Raw genomic sequence first — 19,767 nt, forward strand, 5'->3', positions numbered from 1 at the left:
AAAGTAAAAATAGTCACAATCAGTAACATGATCTCTCTGTCTCTGTCTCTCTCCTTTTTGTATCGTGGCATCACTTAAGAGCATTTAACAAACTCCAAAAAGTCTGTGTTATTGTGTCTTTCATCTTTATATGCCTATTTTTTTCAAACTTATCAACCTTAAAACTATTTGTATCTGTCTATGAAAATTTAAGTCCAATTTTCTTCCTTTATAACAGAAATTTTACCTTTTCCAGAGCTTCTTTATCACTGCTGTTCTGTGAGAGCTGAGCCTCACCCAAGTTAGAGGCATGACTTTCAAACTGTGCAAGGTTTTAGGAAAGAACCACCACTGCTAAGGAACTGTTCCTACCCACTTTCCAGCAGCTAAGGGGCTGGAGAGATGGCTCAGAAGTTAAGGGAACTGACTGCTCTCCCAGAGGTCCTGAGTTCAATTCCCAGCAACCATATGGTGGCTCACAACCATCTATAATGTGATTTGATGCCCCGTTCTGGCCTGCAGGCGTACATGCAGACAGAGTATTGTATACATAATAAATAAATAAATCTTAAAAAAAAAAGCAGGTATCCAGCAGCTAAAGATTGGGAAATAGCTTGTCTCCTGGGCAGGTGTGACAGGATCAGTTAGAGGCAGTCAGCTCTACTTTGCTACATCTGCTCCATTTGTCTCCCATCTGCTCGCAGTGCTTCTAAGGTTGAGTTATCTCTTTGGGGGATTATTCCCCTTGCAAAACTATGATAAATCATGATTTTTCAAGGGTGTGGATACATTAAGTTTATTGGGCATAAATATGTTGAATTTATAGCTGTCCTATATTAATTAATACAGTAAATTATTAAAGCAGTAGTTTTCTTTAACCAGCTAGTTCCTCAATGACAGACACAGAGAGGCTATGGTTTATTTTTAAGCTGTAAGCACTATGCTGGGCAGACTCTTAGCCTTGTAGACTATGCAATCACTGTTTTTTTTTTTTTGGATCTTGCATTAGTAGACAGCTAGTTGGACTAGATGGACCATAGCCTGTAAAGTCATACTAATAAATACCATATATATGTATATATGTCTATATATGTGCATATTTATTTTTCTTTTTTCATTCTTTAAGTTCTGATACTCTAGAGATCCATAATTAATACAAATTTTGGTACCAGAAGAGGTTCTAGAGCCACAAATATATAATGATTAAGTTTTAAGTATCTGGAGTAGGCTCTCCAATTTGCCAACATACTACAGTTACTGAAGCCTCTCCTGGGAGCCCAGAGAGTATTGAAAGCACATGGTGTGAATTATTTCACAAATATAAGGTGGAAAATGAGCTCCATGATAAAATTAACCAACTTCTATCATCTCAGGATATAGTGAAAAACAACAATGAAGTGTAGCTGGTCTTTGCTATTTTGTGGAGTTCTTTTAAGCCACCTTTTATCCCTCATTGAAGTTTTACCCACTAACACCAGATAGGAGAGAAACAAGGATAGAGAAGAGAGAGGAATTAGGAAAATCTCTGAATCTAATTTCTCTCCTCTTGTTTTTTCTTTGACAATGACTAACAAATCACAACCTATCCTCCCCTGCCCCCCAATGACCAAGAACCACTGATCTCCTGACGCTTGGGGATCTAGCACTTATAAACCCTCTGAAAAGTCTCCAGAATTCCAAATGCCCAATTTAAAATTCCATAATAGTACTTTGTATTTTTAATGAGTGATTTAAAAATATGCTAAAGTCAAAACTTGAATTTAAATAATCTTTATTGATGATAACATTATTTAACAGTGTTAGAGAAAAAAATCACTATTACAATAAAAGAGCCAAAACCTCATTATAGAGGAATAGCTGAAAGTCACATGCCTTTTTGTATTTTATTTGAACAGTTCATTAATACAGATTAAAATAGCTTTTGAGAATTTGCAACCTTTTGCTGCCGCTTTTTCATGAAGAGGTAGTAAACACGCCCAATTTTGAGATAAGTGCTCTCTATCTATCTATAGGTAGATACAGATATATATCAGCAAATTAAAAATCACATTGTTGGAGAGAAAAACCTCACTAATTAAAAACAAGAGTTAAATCTTAGATACACCAGACATGTGCTTGTCTAGATTTTACTTAGACCTGAATTTCTACTGTAAAAACATGCTTTTTAGCTAACATTAGAATTATACTGAAACATGCAGGTTCAAGTTTTCTTCAAAGAATCATTCGTATATTATGGAGTGAAGAGAGTTTCGAATATTTGCAATCTCTTGCTTCTGCTGTCTCATAGAAAGAAAATAAATATGATGAATTTTAGTTATTATGCATACTTTAAAAAAATAAAACACCTCAATGTTTCTGCTAAATCATATAATTTCCAGTTTTTAAAATATAACTTACAGTTTCAATCATATATTTCATTTGACGCTCAGCTATTTCTTCTTTAAGTACAGTAAGTGAAGTAGTACGCAGTATATCATAATCTCTGTCAATGCTCTTCATAATCTAAAATACAAAAGGCTAGTTCAATTATAATCCATAATGTTTCATCTTAGGTTCTAAATTGTAAAATTCGTATTTCACAAGTAAAAATTTATTAGTACTCAAATAATGGCCATTATTTATTCCTATTTCAAAAAAAATTGCAAATAACACACAAATAATACTATTATATAATGAAGTAAAATATATCAAGCATGAGTCAAATGTTGTTTAAGAGATTGGAGGATCCAGCCTTTGGCCCACGACTATACACACCTTCCAAGGAGACCTGCTGGGCCCCAGGATCCATCTTTACCTGACTTCCCAAGGAGTCCAGCAGGCCCCAGGACAGCCAGATGGCTAAAGGCCAGCCTAAGAACACAATCAACAAAAGCCAGGGTGATATGGCATGACAGAGCCTAGATAGCTTACTACAGCAAGCCCTGGATATCCTAATACAGCTGAAACACAAAAAAATGGCCTTAAATATATTATTATGAAGATGATAGAGGCCTTTGAAGAGGAAACAAATAAATCCCTTAAAGAAACACAGGAAAATCAAACAGGTGAAGGAAATGAATAAAATGGTTTGAGATATGAAACTGGAAATAGAACCAATAAGGAAAACTCAAGCTGAGGAAATCCTGGATATAGAAAGCTCAGGGAAGAGAATAGAAATTACAGACATAAGCATCATCAACAGAATACAAGAGACAGAGGAGAGAATCTCAGGTGTAAAAGATATAATTGAACAAATCAATATATCAGCCAAAGAAAATGCTAAATCTATAAAGTTTCTGACACAAAACAGCCAAGAAACTGGGGACATCAAGAATAGTAGGAATAGAAAAAAGAGATTCCTGGCTCCAAGAACCAGAAAATATTTTCAACAAAATTATATAAGAAAATTTCCCCAACCTAAAGATATGCCTATAAACATACAAGAAGCTTAACACCAAATTGACTGGACCAGAAAAGAAAATTCTCCTGCCACATAATAAAACATTAAATGTACAGAACAAAGAAAGAATATTAAAAGCTGCAAGGATAAAAGGCCAAGTAACATATAATTATTGGAATTATACTTGACTTCTCAGTAGAGACTCTAAAAACCAGAAGGGCTGTGAAGATAGATGTTTTACAGATCCTAAGAGACCACAGATGTCAACCTAGACTACTATATCCAGCAAAACTTTCAATCACCATAGAGGGAGAAATCAAGATATTCCATGACAAAACCAAATTTAAACAATGTTTATGTACAAATTCAGCCCTACAGAAAATACTAGAAGGAAACACAAGGAGGTTGACTACACTCAAGAAAACACAGTAAATAATTACCTCCACTGCAGCAAAACCAAAACAAGAGATAGAAATACACACATACACACACACACACTACACACAGTACCACCACCAACATACAAATATCATGAACTAAATCATGGGTCAGTAATATTTCTCAACATCAATGGACTCAATTCCCCAATAAAGTGACACAGACTAACAGAATGGATGAGAAAACAGAACCAATAATTCTGCTGCATACAAGAAACACCTCAGCAACAAAAATAGACAGTAACCCAGAGTAAAGGGCTTGAAAAAGGTTATCCAAGCAAATGGACCCAAGAAACAAGCTGGAGAAACCATTTTAATATCTAATAAAATAGACTTTCAACAAAAATTAATCAAAAGAGATAGGGAAGGCCACTTCATAGTCATCAAAGGAAAAGTCTACCAAAATAACATCTCAATCCTGAATATCTATGCCCCAAATACAAGGATACCAACATTTGTAAAAGAAACATTACTAACACTTATATCACACATCAAATCATACATGTTAATAGTAGGAGACTTCAACACCTCATTCTCACTAATGTACAGGTCATCCAGACAGAAAATAAATAATGAACAACTGTCTATTCCACGACCAATGGGTCAAGGAAGGAATAAGGAAAGAAAGTAAAGACTTTCTAGAATTCAATGAAAATGAAGGTACAACAGACCCAAACTTAAGGGACACAAGGAAAGCAGTGCTAAGAGGAAAGTTCAATACTAAGCACCTTCATAAAAAATTGGAGAGTTCTCATACTAGCCATTTAAAAGCACACCTGAAAGCCCCAGAAAAAGGAAGCAAATGTACCCAGGAGGATTATATGGCAGGAAATAATCAACTCATGGCTGACATTAGTAAGTTTAGTAAATTAAAAAGGAGAACAGTACAAAAATTGATGAAACCAAGATCTGGTTCTTTGAGAAAAATGAACAAGATCTAAAACCCTCCAGCCAAACTAACTAAAGGTAGAGAGACACTATGCAAAATTTTTAAAAAATCAAAAACGTAAAAGCCGTAACAGCAGACACCTAGGAAATCCAATGAGTCATTAGGTCTTACTTCAAAAGCCTGTACTCTACAAATTTGGAAAATCTAAATGAAATGAAGGATTTTCTTGATAGATACCACCTACCAAAGTTAAATCAAGATCAGGTAAGCAATTCAAATAGTCCTATAACCCCTAAGGAAATAGAAGCAGCCATTAAAAGTTTCCCAAAAAATAAAAAACCAAAAACAAACAAAAAACCCTGGGTCTGATGGTTTATGCACAGAATTCTACCAGACTTTCAATGAACTAATACTAATATTCCTCAAACTATTTCACAAAGTAGAAACACATCAAAAACATCATCCACCATGATCAAGTTGGCTTCATCCAAGGTGTGCAGGAATGGTTCAACATATGAAAATCCATCAACATAATCTACCATATAAACAAACTAAAAAAAACACATGACATATCATTAGGTGCTGGACAAGCTTTTGACAAATCCAATAGACATTCATGTTAAAAGTCTTGGAGCCATCAGGGATGCAAGGCAATACAACACAATAAAGGCAATATACGGCAAGCCTTTAGCCAACATCAAATTAAACAGAGAGAAATATAAAGCAATTCCACTGAAATCAAAGACAAGACAAGGCTGCCCACTCCATGTCTTTTCAATATAGTACTTGAAGTCCTAGCTAGAGCAATGAAACAACAAAGTATATCAAGGGGATACAAATTGGAAAGAAAGAAGTGAAAGTATTGCTATTTGCAGATGATATGATAGTATACATAAATAACCCAAAAAATATATACAACAGAACTCCTACAGCTGATAAACACCTTTAACAATATGGTTGGATAAAAAATTAACCCAAAAAAAATCAGTTTCTCTTCCGTATACAAACAATAAATGAGCTGAGAAAGAAATTAGGGAAACAGCCTAATAGCCACAATAGCCACAAAAAACATAAAGTATCTAGGTGTAACTCTAATCAAGCAAGTGAAAGACTTGTATGATAAGAGCTTTAAGTTTCTGAAGAAAGAAGTTGAAGAGGATATCTGTAGATGGAAAGATCTCCTATGCTCATGAATTTGTAGGATTAGCATAGCAAAAATGACCACCTTACCAAAAGCAATCTATAGATTCAATGCAATTGCCATAAAAATATTGATACAACTATTTACAGACTTTAAAAAAATTCTCAACTTTATATGGAAAAGCAAAAATCCTAGGATAACTAAAGCAATCTTGTACAATAAAAAATCAGTACTGTAAGTATCACCATCCCTGATTTCAGGCTGTTCTATGAAGCAATAGTGATAAAAACTGCATGGTATTGGCATAAAAACAGACTGGTTTAGCAACAGAATTGATTTGAAGGCCCTGAAACAAAGCCACATACCTATGGACAGCTGATCTTATAGAAAGAAGCAAAAACCATACAATAGAACAAAGATAGCATCTTCAACAAATGGTGCTGATCTAACTGGAGGTCTGCATGTAGAAGAATGCAAATAGACCCATATTTATCACCATGTACAAAACTCAAGTCCAAGTGGATCAAAAAGACCTCAACATAAAACCAGATACATCAAATCTAATAGATGAGGAACTGAGGAAAACCCTTGAACTCATTGGCACAGGAGACAACTTCCTGAACAGAACACCAACAGCTCAGGCTCTAAGATCAATGATTAATAAATGGGACCCTAGGAAACTGAAAAGTTTCTTTCTGTAGGGCAAAGGACATTGTCAATAAGACAAAACGGCAGCCTACAGATTGCAGGCATATGCCTAAAAGATGCTCCACCATACAAAGGGGGACATTTGCTCAACTATGTTCATAGCAACTTTAGGCATAATAGCCAGAATCTGGAAACAACCTAGATGTCCCTCAACTGAAGAATAGATAAAGAAGCAGTGGTATATTCATACAATGGAATACTACTCAGCTATTTAAAAAAAAAGACATAATGCAATTTTCAGGCAAATGTGTGGAACTAGAAAAAATAATCCAGAGTGACATAAACCAGACTCAAAAAGACATGCATGGTATGTACTCATAAGTGGATATAAGGCATATAATACAGGACAGTCATCCTACAATCCAGACCCAAGGAAGCTAAGTTATAAGGAGGGCCCAACTGAGGATGTTTGAATCTCACACAGAAGGGGAAATAAAATAGGCATTGGAGGTAGATGGAGGGAGGTAACTGGGCAGGAAAGGGTATTTGGAGGGGAGCAGGGGTGGGGATTAGGAGTAGGGAGAGCAGGGGAGAAGAAGCTGGATAAGAGAACTGAAATTGGATGTAGGGGTATCTTTGGGATTTGCTAAAAATTTGGGATGGGGAGGCCTCAGGAAGTCTATGGGGGTTACCGTAGCTGAGACTCTTAGCAGTTGGGGATATGGCACCTGAAGTGATCACTTCCTGTACCCAGTCAGGACTTCCAGTGGGTGGATTAGGACACCAAGCCACCCACCAAATCTTGCACCCAAATTTTGTCCTGCTGACAAGATGTGCAGGGACAAAGATGGAGCAAAGATTGAGAGAATGGCTAACCAGAGACTGACCCTACTTGAGACCCATCCCATGAAAGAGAACCAATTCCTGACACTATTAATGTTCCTCTGCTATGCTTGTAGACAGGAGCCTAGCATAACTTCCTTTAAGAAGCTTCACCCAGTAGCTGATGGAAACACATGTAGAGACCCACAGGCAAACATTAGACAGAGCTCAAGGAGTCCTATGGAAGAGTTGGGTGAACAATTGAGAGAGCTGGACAAGTCGGGAACTCCACAAGAAGAACTACAGAGTCAACTAACCTAGACCCACTGAGGCTCACAGAGACTGAACCACCAACCAGAGTAGATATGGGCTTGACCTAGGCCCCATACACATATGTAGCAGATGCACAGCTTGGTCTTCATGGGGGTCCTCCAGCAACTGGAGTGGGTGCCCTCTGACTGTGATGCCTGCCTTTGGATCCCATTCCTCAAATAGGGCAGCCTTGTCTGGCCTCAGTGAGAGAGGATGCACCTAGTCCTGCAATGACTTAATGTGCAAGGATGGGTTGTACCCATGAGAGACCTCCCCGTTCTCTGAGGAGGAGAGGGGAGAATGGGGGAAGGGGTGTGTGAGATGGAGACTGGGAGGAGAGTAGGGGGAGTGCAATCAGAATGTAAAGTGAGTAAATAAAAAGAATGATTTAGTTAACTAATGAGCCACTGCACAGAGAAAAATAATGAATCTACTATTTGAGAACCTAAAAATATGGAAGAATTAAACCCTAAACTAATATTCCTAATGGCAAATGGAAACATTTAGTGATACAATTTAAAAGAAAGATTTATTAGTGTTTTTTATTAAACATTGATACCAAGCAAAGAATTGTTCCCAGGGAACATTAGAGCAACCTGGCTAGTTCTCTGACTGAAAATACTTACAAATAACTTTTGTTTTCATAAAAGGTATTTTTAAATTTTTAAAAATATGCCTTTTATATTTTTAAAACTATTTAGTATTTAGATCCAATTTTAGTACTATGCTTATGTATAAACAAAAAACTCTCAATATAAAAATATCCTTAGCTCCTAGTAATTTCGTGGCTATTTCTAAAGATTATAAAGGGGCATATAGAGTCATTTTGGTCAGTATATAGTTCCAGAACTGAATATGTCAAAAATACTTCAATAATACATTTGAAAACAAAAACAAAAGGCCATAATTTCAACTCAGTATTTTCTTTTCTTTTCTTTTCTTTTTTAATAAAAGCAAGTCATTTAGAAATTTATTCTCTTTTTACAACAAGTTTTCTCACATGGACATTAAAATTGGGACTTCATGTATGAGAGTGAACTGGAAGAGTGTGTCAGTACAGATGTCAAACTTCATTTAAAGTTGTTATCCTTTCTCCCAGTGACAGCAGGTTACCAAGAAGAGACTTGATACCCTATGAACAACTCAGTATTTTCTATTCAACAACCACTGAGAATAAAAATACAGAAGATACTGTAGAACTAATAATACAAAGACTTGATTTCAGCTAAACAGAAAACAATGACTTAAGTGTTAACTAGTTCAGGATATGATGCATAACAATACATTTCTAGGTAAAATTCCTAACTTGCCTTTTTCTGCCTTGAAGAGTCATCACAAAAACAATTAGAAGTCTACAGCTATATTTAACACTTTTGTCTAAAACAATTCACAATGAAAAGCAGTTCAATTTTTATACTAAAAATGTTTCATCAACTTGCAAAAAATCATACACATATTTTCTGAAGTGTTATAGTTTTGGATACAACATACCTCTGTGTACTGCAAAGCCATCTTTGTAATTAGTCTCATTCTCTGCTTCTGTTTAATTTTATACTGTCTTAGCATACTTCGTAGCTGTTGGTAAATAGCCTACAAATATAAAAGAAAGCCTCTATAATAATATTCTGGTAAAACTTTTGTTATTCTTCTACACCTCATAAATTATAGGTAAACTTATCTCTAGGCTCTATTCCCATCCCTAAAGCAAAAGAATAATTACATATTGAAGTGAAAAAGAATAATTTCAAAGTGAATACATTTAACATTTTCTTTTGCAAAAATATGTCTAACTTTAAGTAGTTAAAAATCATTAATATGCAATATAATACTGCCAGCCACTGAATAGGAATTATTTAACATTTGAGGCGGGGTCACCCCATGTTGCACTGTGCTGGCTGAAACTTGTCCTGCTTCTTCCTCAGCCTCCCAAATACCAGGCATTAGCACCTTCAAGTGAAAACAAGTGCAAAATCTTCATATTTGAGTAATAGCTTATTCTTCAAAATCTCAATGTCCACAACATAACTAGTTTTATTTAACTCTCTCACTTTTACTTGGCTAAGTCCCAAGCTTGGAAATTTGAATTCTAGCTAGTCTACCTGGTGTGAACGTTTTCACCTCCTGATGACCTTATTTCACTAAGATTACAGAAATGGTGCGAAGGAGACATTGCATCTCTCTTTACCAACTTCTCTTGGTCTATGCTGTCATTTCTCACGACACAGCATCCCTGCTCTTACCAAGTTCTATGCCATATGCCTATTCACTCTCAACAATTCGGCCTTTACCTCCTCTGCCTTTTACTTCTGATTTGACTTTCCAGCCAGACCCTGGCCTGTCATATCAGCTTCTTGGGAGAATGAAGTATGGAGGATCACAAGGTCAAGGCATGCCTAAACTATACGCCAGCCTGGAAATTTTAATGAAACCCTGTTTCAAAATGAAAAGTAACAAATGGGGGAGGGGTTAAAAAAATAAAAATATGAAAAAAGAAATGTCTGGGGATATAGCTTAAGTGTTAAGAGATATTTGCTGTCAGGTATGAAACCCAATGTTCTAATTTTAGGACCCCAGAGCACAAAAAGTAGCTAATTAATTTGTCCTAAAGAGTACTCCTATTAACAAATAAACATGCTATCTCACTTAGCTAAAAACCAAACCAAACAAGAAACAAACTCTGCAAACCTCTATTTCATTTGTTCTCAATAGTACCCAGTCCTTCCTTTCTATTCCGTCATGTATCCATTCTAACTCCTTTTTGTTCTATTTTTCAGACAGTTTTACTGTCTGGTCTGGACAAGGCTGGCTTTGAACTTAGAGATCTACCTGCCTTAGCCTTGCAAGTGTTGGAACTCAAGCTGTGTGCCAAAACACATGGCTCTAATTAGTTTTGTACTCACTTTTTCAACCAAATTATTCTATTCACCACACCAATGACTTCCTATTGTCAAATCTAGCTTACTTGGTCTATAAGAGGTGTATAGCCCAGTTAGCAGTCTTTTCTTTATACATACTTCCTTTACTTGGGGTACCTTACTTTCTACTAACCAGGCTATTCTCTGTCTCCTTTACTAGTTTCCTTTCAGTCTCTAAATACTGAAGTCCTCTAATGGTCTGCCCCCTCAGACTTCCCATTTACATTCCTAATCACTCCCTTTTTATGGTTTAAAACAGGTGAGAAATATCAGCCTTGTACCTTTAGTGCAGACTTCTCTCCTGAATCCTTGGACTCACATACCAGTGGCCTATTCAACATCTTCCTACAGAACTTTCCTGCATACCTCAAAGTGAACATTTCCAAGACTTTGCTGACCTACAAACTCCAAAATTAATTGATATTGATCGGTTCCTTCAGATCTTAAATTAAAAAAATTTTATTATAAGAAATGAAAGAAGAAAATACAGAGTAACTAATGCAATACGTGAGTGGGGCTTGAGTTGTACTACAGGTCTGGACATCTGGACTTTTAAGAGTAAACCATTTTCTGGTTAGTGAAGACTTTCTTGGGACATGCCCCTTGGACAGAGGGGAGGACATCCTATTGGGACTCTAGATGAGAGAAGCATGGGAGAATGGCAAAGTTGAAGGATCCAGAGGATCCTAGAAACCTACAAGTAGAACATTATGATAGGCGGATCTGGGCCCAGGGGTCCTTCTCAAACTATGGCACCAACCAAGGACAATATGTGCAGTAAACTTTGAACCCCTACCCAGATCTAGCCAGTGGACAGAACAGTCTCCACAGTAGAGTGGAGAGTGGGGACTGACTTTCACACGAACTCTGGTGCCTCATATTTGACCACGTCCCCTAGATGGGGAGGCCTGGTGGCACTCAGAGGAAGGACAGCAGGCTACCAAGAAGAGACTTCATACCCTATGAGCATATACAGGTGGAGGAAGTCCCCCTCAGTCACAGTCACAGGGGAGGGGAGTAAGGGGAAAATGGGAGGGAGGGAGGAATGGGAGGATACAGGGGATGGGATAACCATTGAGATGTAATATGAATAAATTAATAAAATAAAAATAATAATAATAAAAAATAAAAATGGGTTAAAAAAAAGAGCAAACCATTTTCTGGGCTGGCTTTGTAGTTTAGCATTGGTGTGCTTTTATTAGTTTGCAAAAGGACCTGGCTTCAGTTTCAAGTTATAAGAAAGGGGGGTGGGCCATGGAACGGTGGTGTGATGCAGCAGGAGAAAGGGATAAAGACGGGGAAAAAAGAGAAAGAGGAAAAAAAGAAGTAAAGAAACGAAGGCCAGAAATAAAGCTAAGAGTTAATAAGAGGAGGGAATAAATAAAGGAAGGAAAAGCTAAACCAAACCAGATTCTTACTACTGTCTTGTTCAGGAATGAACAAATGACAATTCAGGGATGTTGTCTATAGGGTTTTCTACCAGCAGTAGTGAAAAATCTTGTCTCAGCCCATTGCATTTTCTAAAGTTTTAGTAACCACATGATTGAAAGAATTATCTTAGCAACACCAATAAGAACTTGTAGCAGTCTAGAAGATACTACCTAAGTAATATTTCCCTTTTCCCATTCAACTGTATCTAAAACTAACATACCCATGATTTATTTCATAGCAAGAAGTAACTCCCCTTTATTCTTTAAAAAGTTTTTTTGTTTGAAATTACAAGCCTCCCAATTAATATAAGAACCCAGTGGATTTTGTGAGTATGACATGTGCCTCTGCTTCCGTAGTTGTGACTGGTTTAGCAGGACAAGAACACACTCAACAATGGATAGTATACCTTGATTTAGGTCCACAGGCCTAATATAAGGCAAACATTTTTATTCCTATTTGAGATTTTGTTATAAGAGATTAACTATAAAGCGAATTGTGATACCAACAATTAGGTTTTCTTGCCGTGTTTCATATCTCTGCTTATCCATTTTCCATTGCTTAATCAGATCCATAAACTGCTTGTAATAATTATTCTTAACCATTAGCCTGTAAAACATAAGAATAAATGCTTTCATTTTATATCAATATAAAAAATCAAAACTAAGTGAGTTGACATAGTTTATTCTACGAAAAAGAAGGAAATTGGTTTAAATATTCTGATGAGAACACAAGAAATAAAATTAGACTTATTTAATGTTACTTTTCTTCTTTTTCTATTCTAGAGCTAAGGACTGCACCCAGGGCCTGGTCCTTGCTAGGCAAGCACTCTACCACTGAGCTGAATCCTTAACCCCTGAAATTGCATTTATGTAGATTATAGAAGTACTTTTTTCTTTGCTAAAAGAAAAGTCTTCTCATATGGTTTGCCTCTTAAACCAAATATGTATATATATTATATATAATAAAAGGGTATAATATGTACATATAACATGTATATTATTTTCCTGAGAAATGTGACATAAAAATATGTGTGTATATATAGCACATTTCTCAGAAAATATATTTTAATGTATATATTTTATATATTATATTTCTATATATTAATTAATTATATATATATCACATTTCTCAGGAAAATTTATTTCATCTCTAACTAATTTTTCATTTTTTAGAAGTTCTAATTAAAAAGTAAATTATTTCTAAGTCCTTTGGCACAACCAAGATTTAATAGTACACAGAATATTTAAATCAGCTAAAATATACAAATTATTTATGATATATAATTAACTCTTTTCTGTACTATCCATACCCTAAAAGACATTTAATAGTTTATATGGCATCTACCATTTCCTCAGTTAATATCTTTCCTGAGTGAACATGAATTACTTTTAAAATAATAACTCTCAACTGTTATTTGGAAGGAAGAAAATGAAATCTTCACTGACTTCCAAGAAATATATGTCAGCTCTATGATTGTCTGGGATTATAGTATTGCTTGCTTATAGAAAAATCAAATGAAACATTTTCACTTGTGATTCCAATGTACAGTTGATATTTTCCTAAGTATTTTATACCAACATATACTCAGAAATCATGTAAACATGGCTCTAAAAATACCAGAAAACTTACATTTTCCGTTGTTCATTTTTCCAAATTTGTTTAATTTTGTAGCTACTCTTTGTGGCAACAGTTTCAGAGTATATTTGCGCTTTTCTCCTCTTCTCAAGAAAAGAATTGTAAATGTCATCTATATTGAACATAAAAATTAATATTAAAAACTTTAATTGTTCTTAAATATTCAAATATTTATAAGTATGGCTAAATATTATTAAACTTTATTAATGATACTTAAAAATTAAATTGAAATATAACACCAACATGGTGCGTGAAAAGTTTCATATGTTTACTGGGTGGTGGTGGTGGTGTATGCCTGTAGTCCCAGCACTCAATAGGCAGAGGCACATGGATCTCTGTGAGTTTAAGGCCAGCCTGGTCTACAAGGTGAGTTCCAACATTGTGATGGTTTTTCCTCCCAGCTCTAAGCTCCTAGAATAATAAATGACTCATGAGACTCAAAATATATATTTACAAATACCTAGGCCTTATAGCTAGGCTCTTCTCTGACTAGATCATAAAAGGACCCATTTTATTAATCTATATTTTGCATCTGTCCTCTTCAAATCTTCCCAGACAAATCTCCCACCTGCTCTATCTCAGAATCCTTTCTGCCTGTCAGATGTCCCACCTTCTATTCTACTTATCCTATTGGTCATAGGTATTTTTTAATGGGCAGGCAATATATTCATACAACACAGAAGACATCCTCTCAACGTTCCAGTGCAGCCAGGGCTACTCAAAGAAGCTGTGTCTTGAAAAAGCAAAAACATCCAAAACGTTTCATATTTTAGAGCACTTAGAATTTGCATTTTCAGACTAAGATGTACAACCAGTGAAGTCAATGAAAATAAAAAAAAAATAAAGTAGACAAAACTTTGATATCTGAAATATTTTTGGACATATATATTTTAGATGCGAAATGACCAACCTCACTTCAGTTCTGATTTTCCTAACTGAAGATATTTTAAAGATTAAGACATGATAATTTAAAAAAAAAAACAGGAGAAAAACAAGGGGTCAGGGTATCTATTAAGTGCTTCACAAACAAACACTTTACCAAAAAAGGAATATTTCTAAATTCAAAATGTACTGTCCAACTGAAATGATATAGTGAGCTTCTGAACTGTGGTTAGAACTCAAGCTTTAACTGTAGAAATGATCCTCAAATTACAATCTTAGAACTCAAGCTTTAAAATACACAAAAGTACTTTCTTAAAAATTAGAATCTGAGCGTAACTGGGTAGCCAACGGCTTGCGGAGGAACATGCCTAAATTTTATTGTGACTACTGTGATATGTATCTTACTCATGCTTCTCCATCTGTGAGGAAGACACACTGCAGTGGTAAGAAACACAAAAAGAATGTGAAAGACTAGTACCAGAAGTGGATGGAGGAGCAGGCTCAGAGCCTGGTTGACAAAACACCTGCTGCATTTCAACAAGATACCTCCAGCTCCATTCTCTGCTCCTCCTCCTGCCGGGGCCATGATCCCCCCTCCCCCCAGTCTCCTGGGTTCTCCTCATCCTGGCATGATGCTTGCACCCCACATGGAAGGCCCTCCCGTGATGCCAATGATGGGCCCTCCTCCTTGTGGGACGATGCCTGTGGGGTGTTGCTCCTGGAATGAGGCCACCCATGGGAGGCCACATGCCCATGGTGCCTGGGCCTCCAATGATGAGACCTCCTGCTTGCCCTATGATGGTACCCATTCAGCCTGGCATGACTCAGCCAGACAGGTAAGAGCAGAAAGGCCCTTTAACAGTTTTGTATTTCTTACTCTGTTTCACCAGGAGATCATGGTGCTGAGCCTGAATTTTTCTAGTGTATGACAAGAAAACTTCTCCCTTCCCAACAGAGTAGTTTTGGAGAGGAGAAGTGATATTAAAAAAAAAGTACAGTTTTCACTTATATTGTGAAATTTGAAAATAAAATTGTCAGCTGTTTTAGATTTTTAAAAATTAGAATTTGGCACATGCCTTTAATCCCAGTTTTAGGGAGGTAGAGGCAGGCAGATCTCTATGAGTTTCAGACCAGCCTGATCTACAGAGTGAATTCCAGGACAGCCAAGGCTACACAGAGAAAAACCATGTCTCCAAAAAACAAACAAAAATCCAAGTTATCTTTAAATAAAATCATAAGATATTTGTATAAAATAGGGCCAATAATAATTTTAAACATATATTTTACAAAAAGAGGCAAAAGATCAACGATGAAAAAATAAGTTTGGTCTGGGGAGATGGCTCAATGTTTAAAATGATTGTTGTGCCAAGCATGAGGCCCTGAGTTTGAATTCCCACCATCCACATAAAAGCCAGGTGTAATATTATGTGTTGTTAATCACAGTACTTAGGGGTAAAGATAGACAGACCCCTTGGATTCCTTGGCCATTTAGTCTCCCTGAAATTATGAGCTCCAGATGCAGAGATCTGAAGACCTATAAAGAGGCAATGGAAGAAACTCAGGAATATACAAACAATCAGATGAAAGAAATCAAAAAATCAGTTCAAGATCTGAAGATGAAAATAGATTCAATGATAAACACACAGACAGAAGAAAAACGAAAACGTGAGACCTCAGAGAAGAAGGCGAGCAACACAGAGGTGAACTTTTCTAACAGAATCCAAGAGATGGAAGAACGAATCTCAGGTCTAGATACAATCACAGCTCTTGAAGCAACCATTAAAGAAAATGCCAAATCTGGAAAATTCCTGACACAAAACATCCAAGAAATAAAGGACACCATCTTCTGATGTCTGCAGGCACTTGCACTTCCGGGTGCATACACACACCACCCCACTCCCACAGAGAGACACACAATTAAAAAGAAAAGACATCTTAACAAACACGCTTTCCTCCACAGAGAAGCAAAGATAAATTGGTGAGTGAAAGCTGATGAACAGAAACACTTGGGTGCACTATCACTTAGTCTGTGAACAGAAAGAATTGTAAAACTTTGCCCATCTGGTTTTTTTTTTCTTCTAAAATTCTATTTCAGTCTCACAGGTCTAAGAAGTGTCATTTTTACTTTTTTTAATGATAGAAAAGTTATGTTTTTAAAATTTGTGTAAAATGCTGTGGTAAGAAGGCATTAAATGACAGTTATGTAGAACACTGATTAACATTTCCTTTTACAGAAATTAATGTAGGGTTTTAAACAATGTTCTGTTAACATAAATATCTCCAAAAACATACCTCCAAATTTATGCAACATACTGTGTATTTCATTTCTGTGAAGAAATTATAATAAAAATTAAAGCTGGAAATATAGTTCAGTGGTAGAGCATTTGACTAGCACAAAACCTTAATACAAAAATTTCCTTTTAATTATTTATAATATATAATGTTTAGTTTGGGAAAATGCCATATGCAATGTAACATATAAAAATATTTGTTAAACAACCAAAGTAAACTTTTATTATTTTTTTATTTTGGACAATGCATACATGTATACCCCCATTAATTTTTTTTATCCCTCTCCCACTCTTGCTAAGACCACCCTTTTTCCCAACTTGTCCTCTTATTATTTTTATGTTTTTTGTCCTTTGTGTGTGTGAGAGAGAGAGGCAGGGGTGGAGAGGGAGAGAGAGATGGGGGGATTGTATGGTCATAGTTACTATGTGTTTGCAGTTGCAAGACCTCAAGGATCCCAGGAACGGACTAGCTATATACCTGACGATGACCTTGAATCCCTCATCTTCCGGCATCCACCTCTCTAGTGAAGGGGTAACAGGTGGCACTACTTTTGAAGTATTCTACTGAACTGGCAAAAAAAATTGAAAACATTACCTTATATTTTCATCTGCTTCTACAGAAGGCCATTTCTTCTTATCCTTGTCAAACACTGCCCTCTTTTCTGTATTGACAATAAAAATAAAATCATATTTGAAATTAACTATGCTATACTAGTAAAACATCTTGATTTGCATTTCTCTGGAAGTTTTGCCCTTTTAAATTTTTGAAGCAGCCATAGAAATGAAATAATTTCTTTGCAGGTTTTGTGAAATCAATTCACAATTTGCCAAGATTTTATAGGAACAATATTCAAGTCTTCCTGGGGTAAAAATCATAATAAGTTATTATTTTGGACTAAGTGCCAAGAGAAGCTATAAATACTGCTAAAACTCTGGTACAGGAATTTACAGATAAAATTAGAAACGAAGTATATGAAAACCTTTGACAAAGCTTTATTCCATTTCAGGTGACTTGCTAGAAACCAAATTAACTACAGGGCACAATCAATGTCCAAAATTTGCTAAGCTGTACCTTCAGAAAGCGCCTTCTCTGAAGCACTCATGTCATCTTCTTCGTCATCAAAGTCAAAAAGGACTAAGCGCTCCTCCTTTGGTACTGTCATCCTTCCTAACATCTTTATTTTATTGGTAAACACTCAGATGTTTACTTATTTTAAGAAAAAAGAAAAAAGAAAAAAGAAGAAAGAAGAAAAAAATCAAAAAGAAAGTCTTTTAAGTCATCTGAATCCAAAGGTATCATTTAAATAAACAATTAAATTTAAATTGTTAAAAATCAAATAATTATCTGAGTTCAATGAAAGATTACATGTTTTCTCTTTTTAACATTTATATTTAAAATTTTCTTTATCATTGCGAATTTCATTTTCATACTCAATGAAATGTGACCTATACATCATTTCCCATCTCCTCCATGAACCCCCATTCAACATGTCCTTCTCTCAATTTTGTTTTCTTCCTTCCTTCCTTTTTTTCCCCCGAGACAGGGTTTCTCTGCGTAGCCTTGGCTGGTCTGTACTTGCTCTGTAGACCAGGCTGGCCTGGAACTCAAAGGGATCCGCCTGCCTCTGCCTCCCGAATGCTGAGATTAAAGGCATGCGGCACCACGCCTGGCGGCTTCTTCTTCTTCTTCTTCTTTTTTTTTTTAACTTATATGTTTCAAACAAATTATAGGCACTACACAGGAGAAGCACACCGTCCCCAAAGACTCCTCACCTATGAATCCCTGCACCCTTCCACCCCAACCCAGATCCTGCCGCCACATCTCTAATCCTATCCCCGGGCCCCAAGATTGTGTCCTCCAATCCTCTAAGCTCCGCCCCTGTCAAATCCTCTGCTTCGGAGAGGTACTCCAACTCCATTTTCCCCCACCCCCTGTCCAATCCTGAGGTAATCGTCCTCCATTTTCCTCTCAGAGGGCACGGCAAAAGCCACTGGAGGGTTTTCCTCACACTGTGGCCGCCTGGACTCCAGATGCTCCCCCCTTTCACGCCTCAACTAATCCTCCACCAATCCCCATCGTATTTACTGGTCATCGCACAAGTGAACACCTTCACAACAGCACCTTCCTTCTGGCACTCAGCTCCTCAACAGTTAAAGCGGCTCCGCCGTGGACCCAGCCTGGAGGCCTCTGAAGACCTGTTGCGATTTGAGCGGGAGAAAAGCCGGTCTCACACAGGGACGCCGCTGATTGGTTGAATATGTCTTGCACATGCGTACTTGGACTACTAAGCTCCGTCCCATTGGACGGCATACGGGTTAAGAGTGGTGAGGGAATTTTCCGGAAGTTGGAAGTCTTCCGGACTTTAGGACAGTTTCCAGTGTCTAGCGTTATAATCCATTTTGGACTTAAAATTGAAAAAGAAAATGTGTAAAATATGAAGCACGAAGAACACCGCTACTTTATTTCAACTGTAGCAGCTCTTGTATGCATTTTTAAAAAACGCTAATGTGTATGGGCTTTTTCCTCCGTGTACGTATGCACTGCTGCCCTCAAAGATCAGAACAGAACAACAGATATCCTACAACTTCTGTTCCTCCTGTTGCCACCTTTCTATGCTGGGATTAATTACAAGAGTCTCACTCCGGTTGCCCATAGAGGCCAGAAGAAAGCACTTATCCTCTGAAACTGTAGTTGTGCATAAATTGGGATTCGAATCTGGATTCTCTACAAGAACAGTAAGTGCTCTTAACAACTGAGTCATTTTTTTCCAGACCAGACTTTTATGTACTTTATGTGTGCTAGAGCATTTCTTCCAAAAGCAACTGTTTGTTTTCAGTCTTTTCCTACTTACTTGTGCATTAAAAAAAAAAAGCTACAATTTTGAAAAATAGCAAAGAAGGATCTATGGGACCATTTGGCATTTGGTGGGAGGAAAAGGAACAAGGAAGTTATGTAATTATAGTATAATCTCAAAAAATAATTTTAAACATTTATGTATGTATATT

The 19,767-nt window shown here is 36.5% G+C and overlaps 1 protein-coding gene and 1 pseudogene across 3 annotated transcripts; one reads left to right on the plus strand and one right to left on the minus strand.

The window, feature by feature from the left end:
• Positions 1–1,775: 1,775 nt before the first annotated feature.
• Positions 1,776–18,963, minus strand: LOC311602104 (synaptonemal complex protein 3-like). 2 transcript variants are annotated; one of them, XM_084789782.1, is made up of 9 exons: positions 18,848–18,963; positions 17,834–17,968; positions 17,357–17,423; positions 16,763–16,797; positions 13,583–13,700; positions 12,460–12,559; positions 9,099–9,197; positions 2,377–2,481; positions 1,776–2,255 (listed from the first exon to the last, which is right to left on the minus strand). In XM_084789782.1, the coding sequence occupies exons 2-9, from the start codon at positions 17,934–17,936 to the stop codon at positions 2,199–2,201; spliced, it is 684 nt and encodes a 227-aa protein (XP_084645908.1). In that variant the 5' UTR covers positions 17,937–17,968; positions 18,848–18,963; the 3' UTR covers positions 1,776–2,198. The 2 variants fall into 2 exon arrangements, with proteins under 2 accessions (XP_084645908.1, XP_084645909.1); XM_084789783.1 differs by having other exon boundaries at positions 18,870–18,931.
• On the plus strand, positions 14,813–15,322 carry LOC311601784 (U1 small nuclear ribonucleoprotein C-like; annotated as a pseudogene). Its single transcript has one exon. The product of its transcript is annotated as a U1 small nuclear ribonucleoprotein C-like (transcript).
• Positions 18,964–19,767: the final 804 nt, after the last annotated feature.

The sequence above is a fragment of the Acomys minous genome (assembly GCF_964271855.1).
Source record: "Acomys minous genome assembly, chromosome: 7".
Taxonomy (NCBI): domain Eukaryota; kingdom Metazoa; phylum Chordata; class Mammalia; order Rodentia; family Muridae; genus Acomys; species Acomys minous.

Bases quoted from the DNA above. Each gene is read 5' to 3' on its own strand.
- LOC311602104 (XM_084789782.1), bottom strand. From the start codon at position 17,936: ATGTTAGGAAGGATGACAGTACCAAAGGAGGAGCGCTTAGTCCTTTTT. The intron at 13,701-16,762 runs GTATGTTTTTGG...TGTTCAATATAG, and splicing joins TATGTTGCATAAATTTGGAG to ATGACATTTACAATTCTTTT. The intron at 2,482-9,098 runs GTATGTTGTATC...TTTGTATTTTAG, and splicing joins TGGCTTTGCAGTACACAGAG to ATTATGAAGAGCATTGACAG.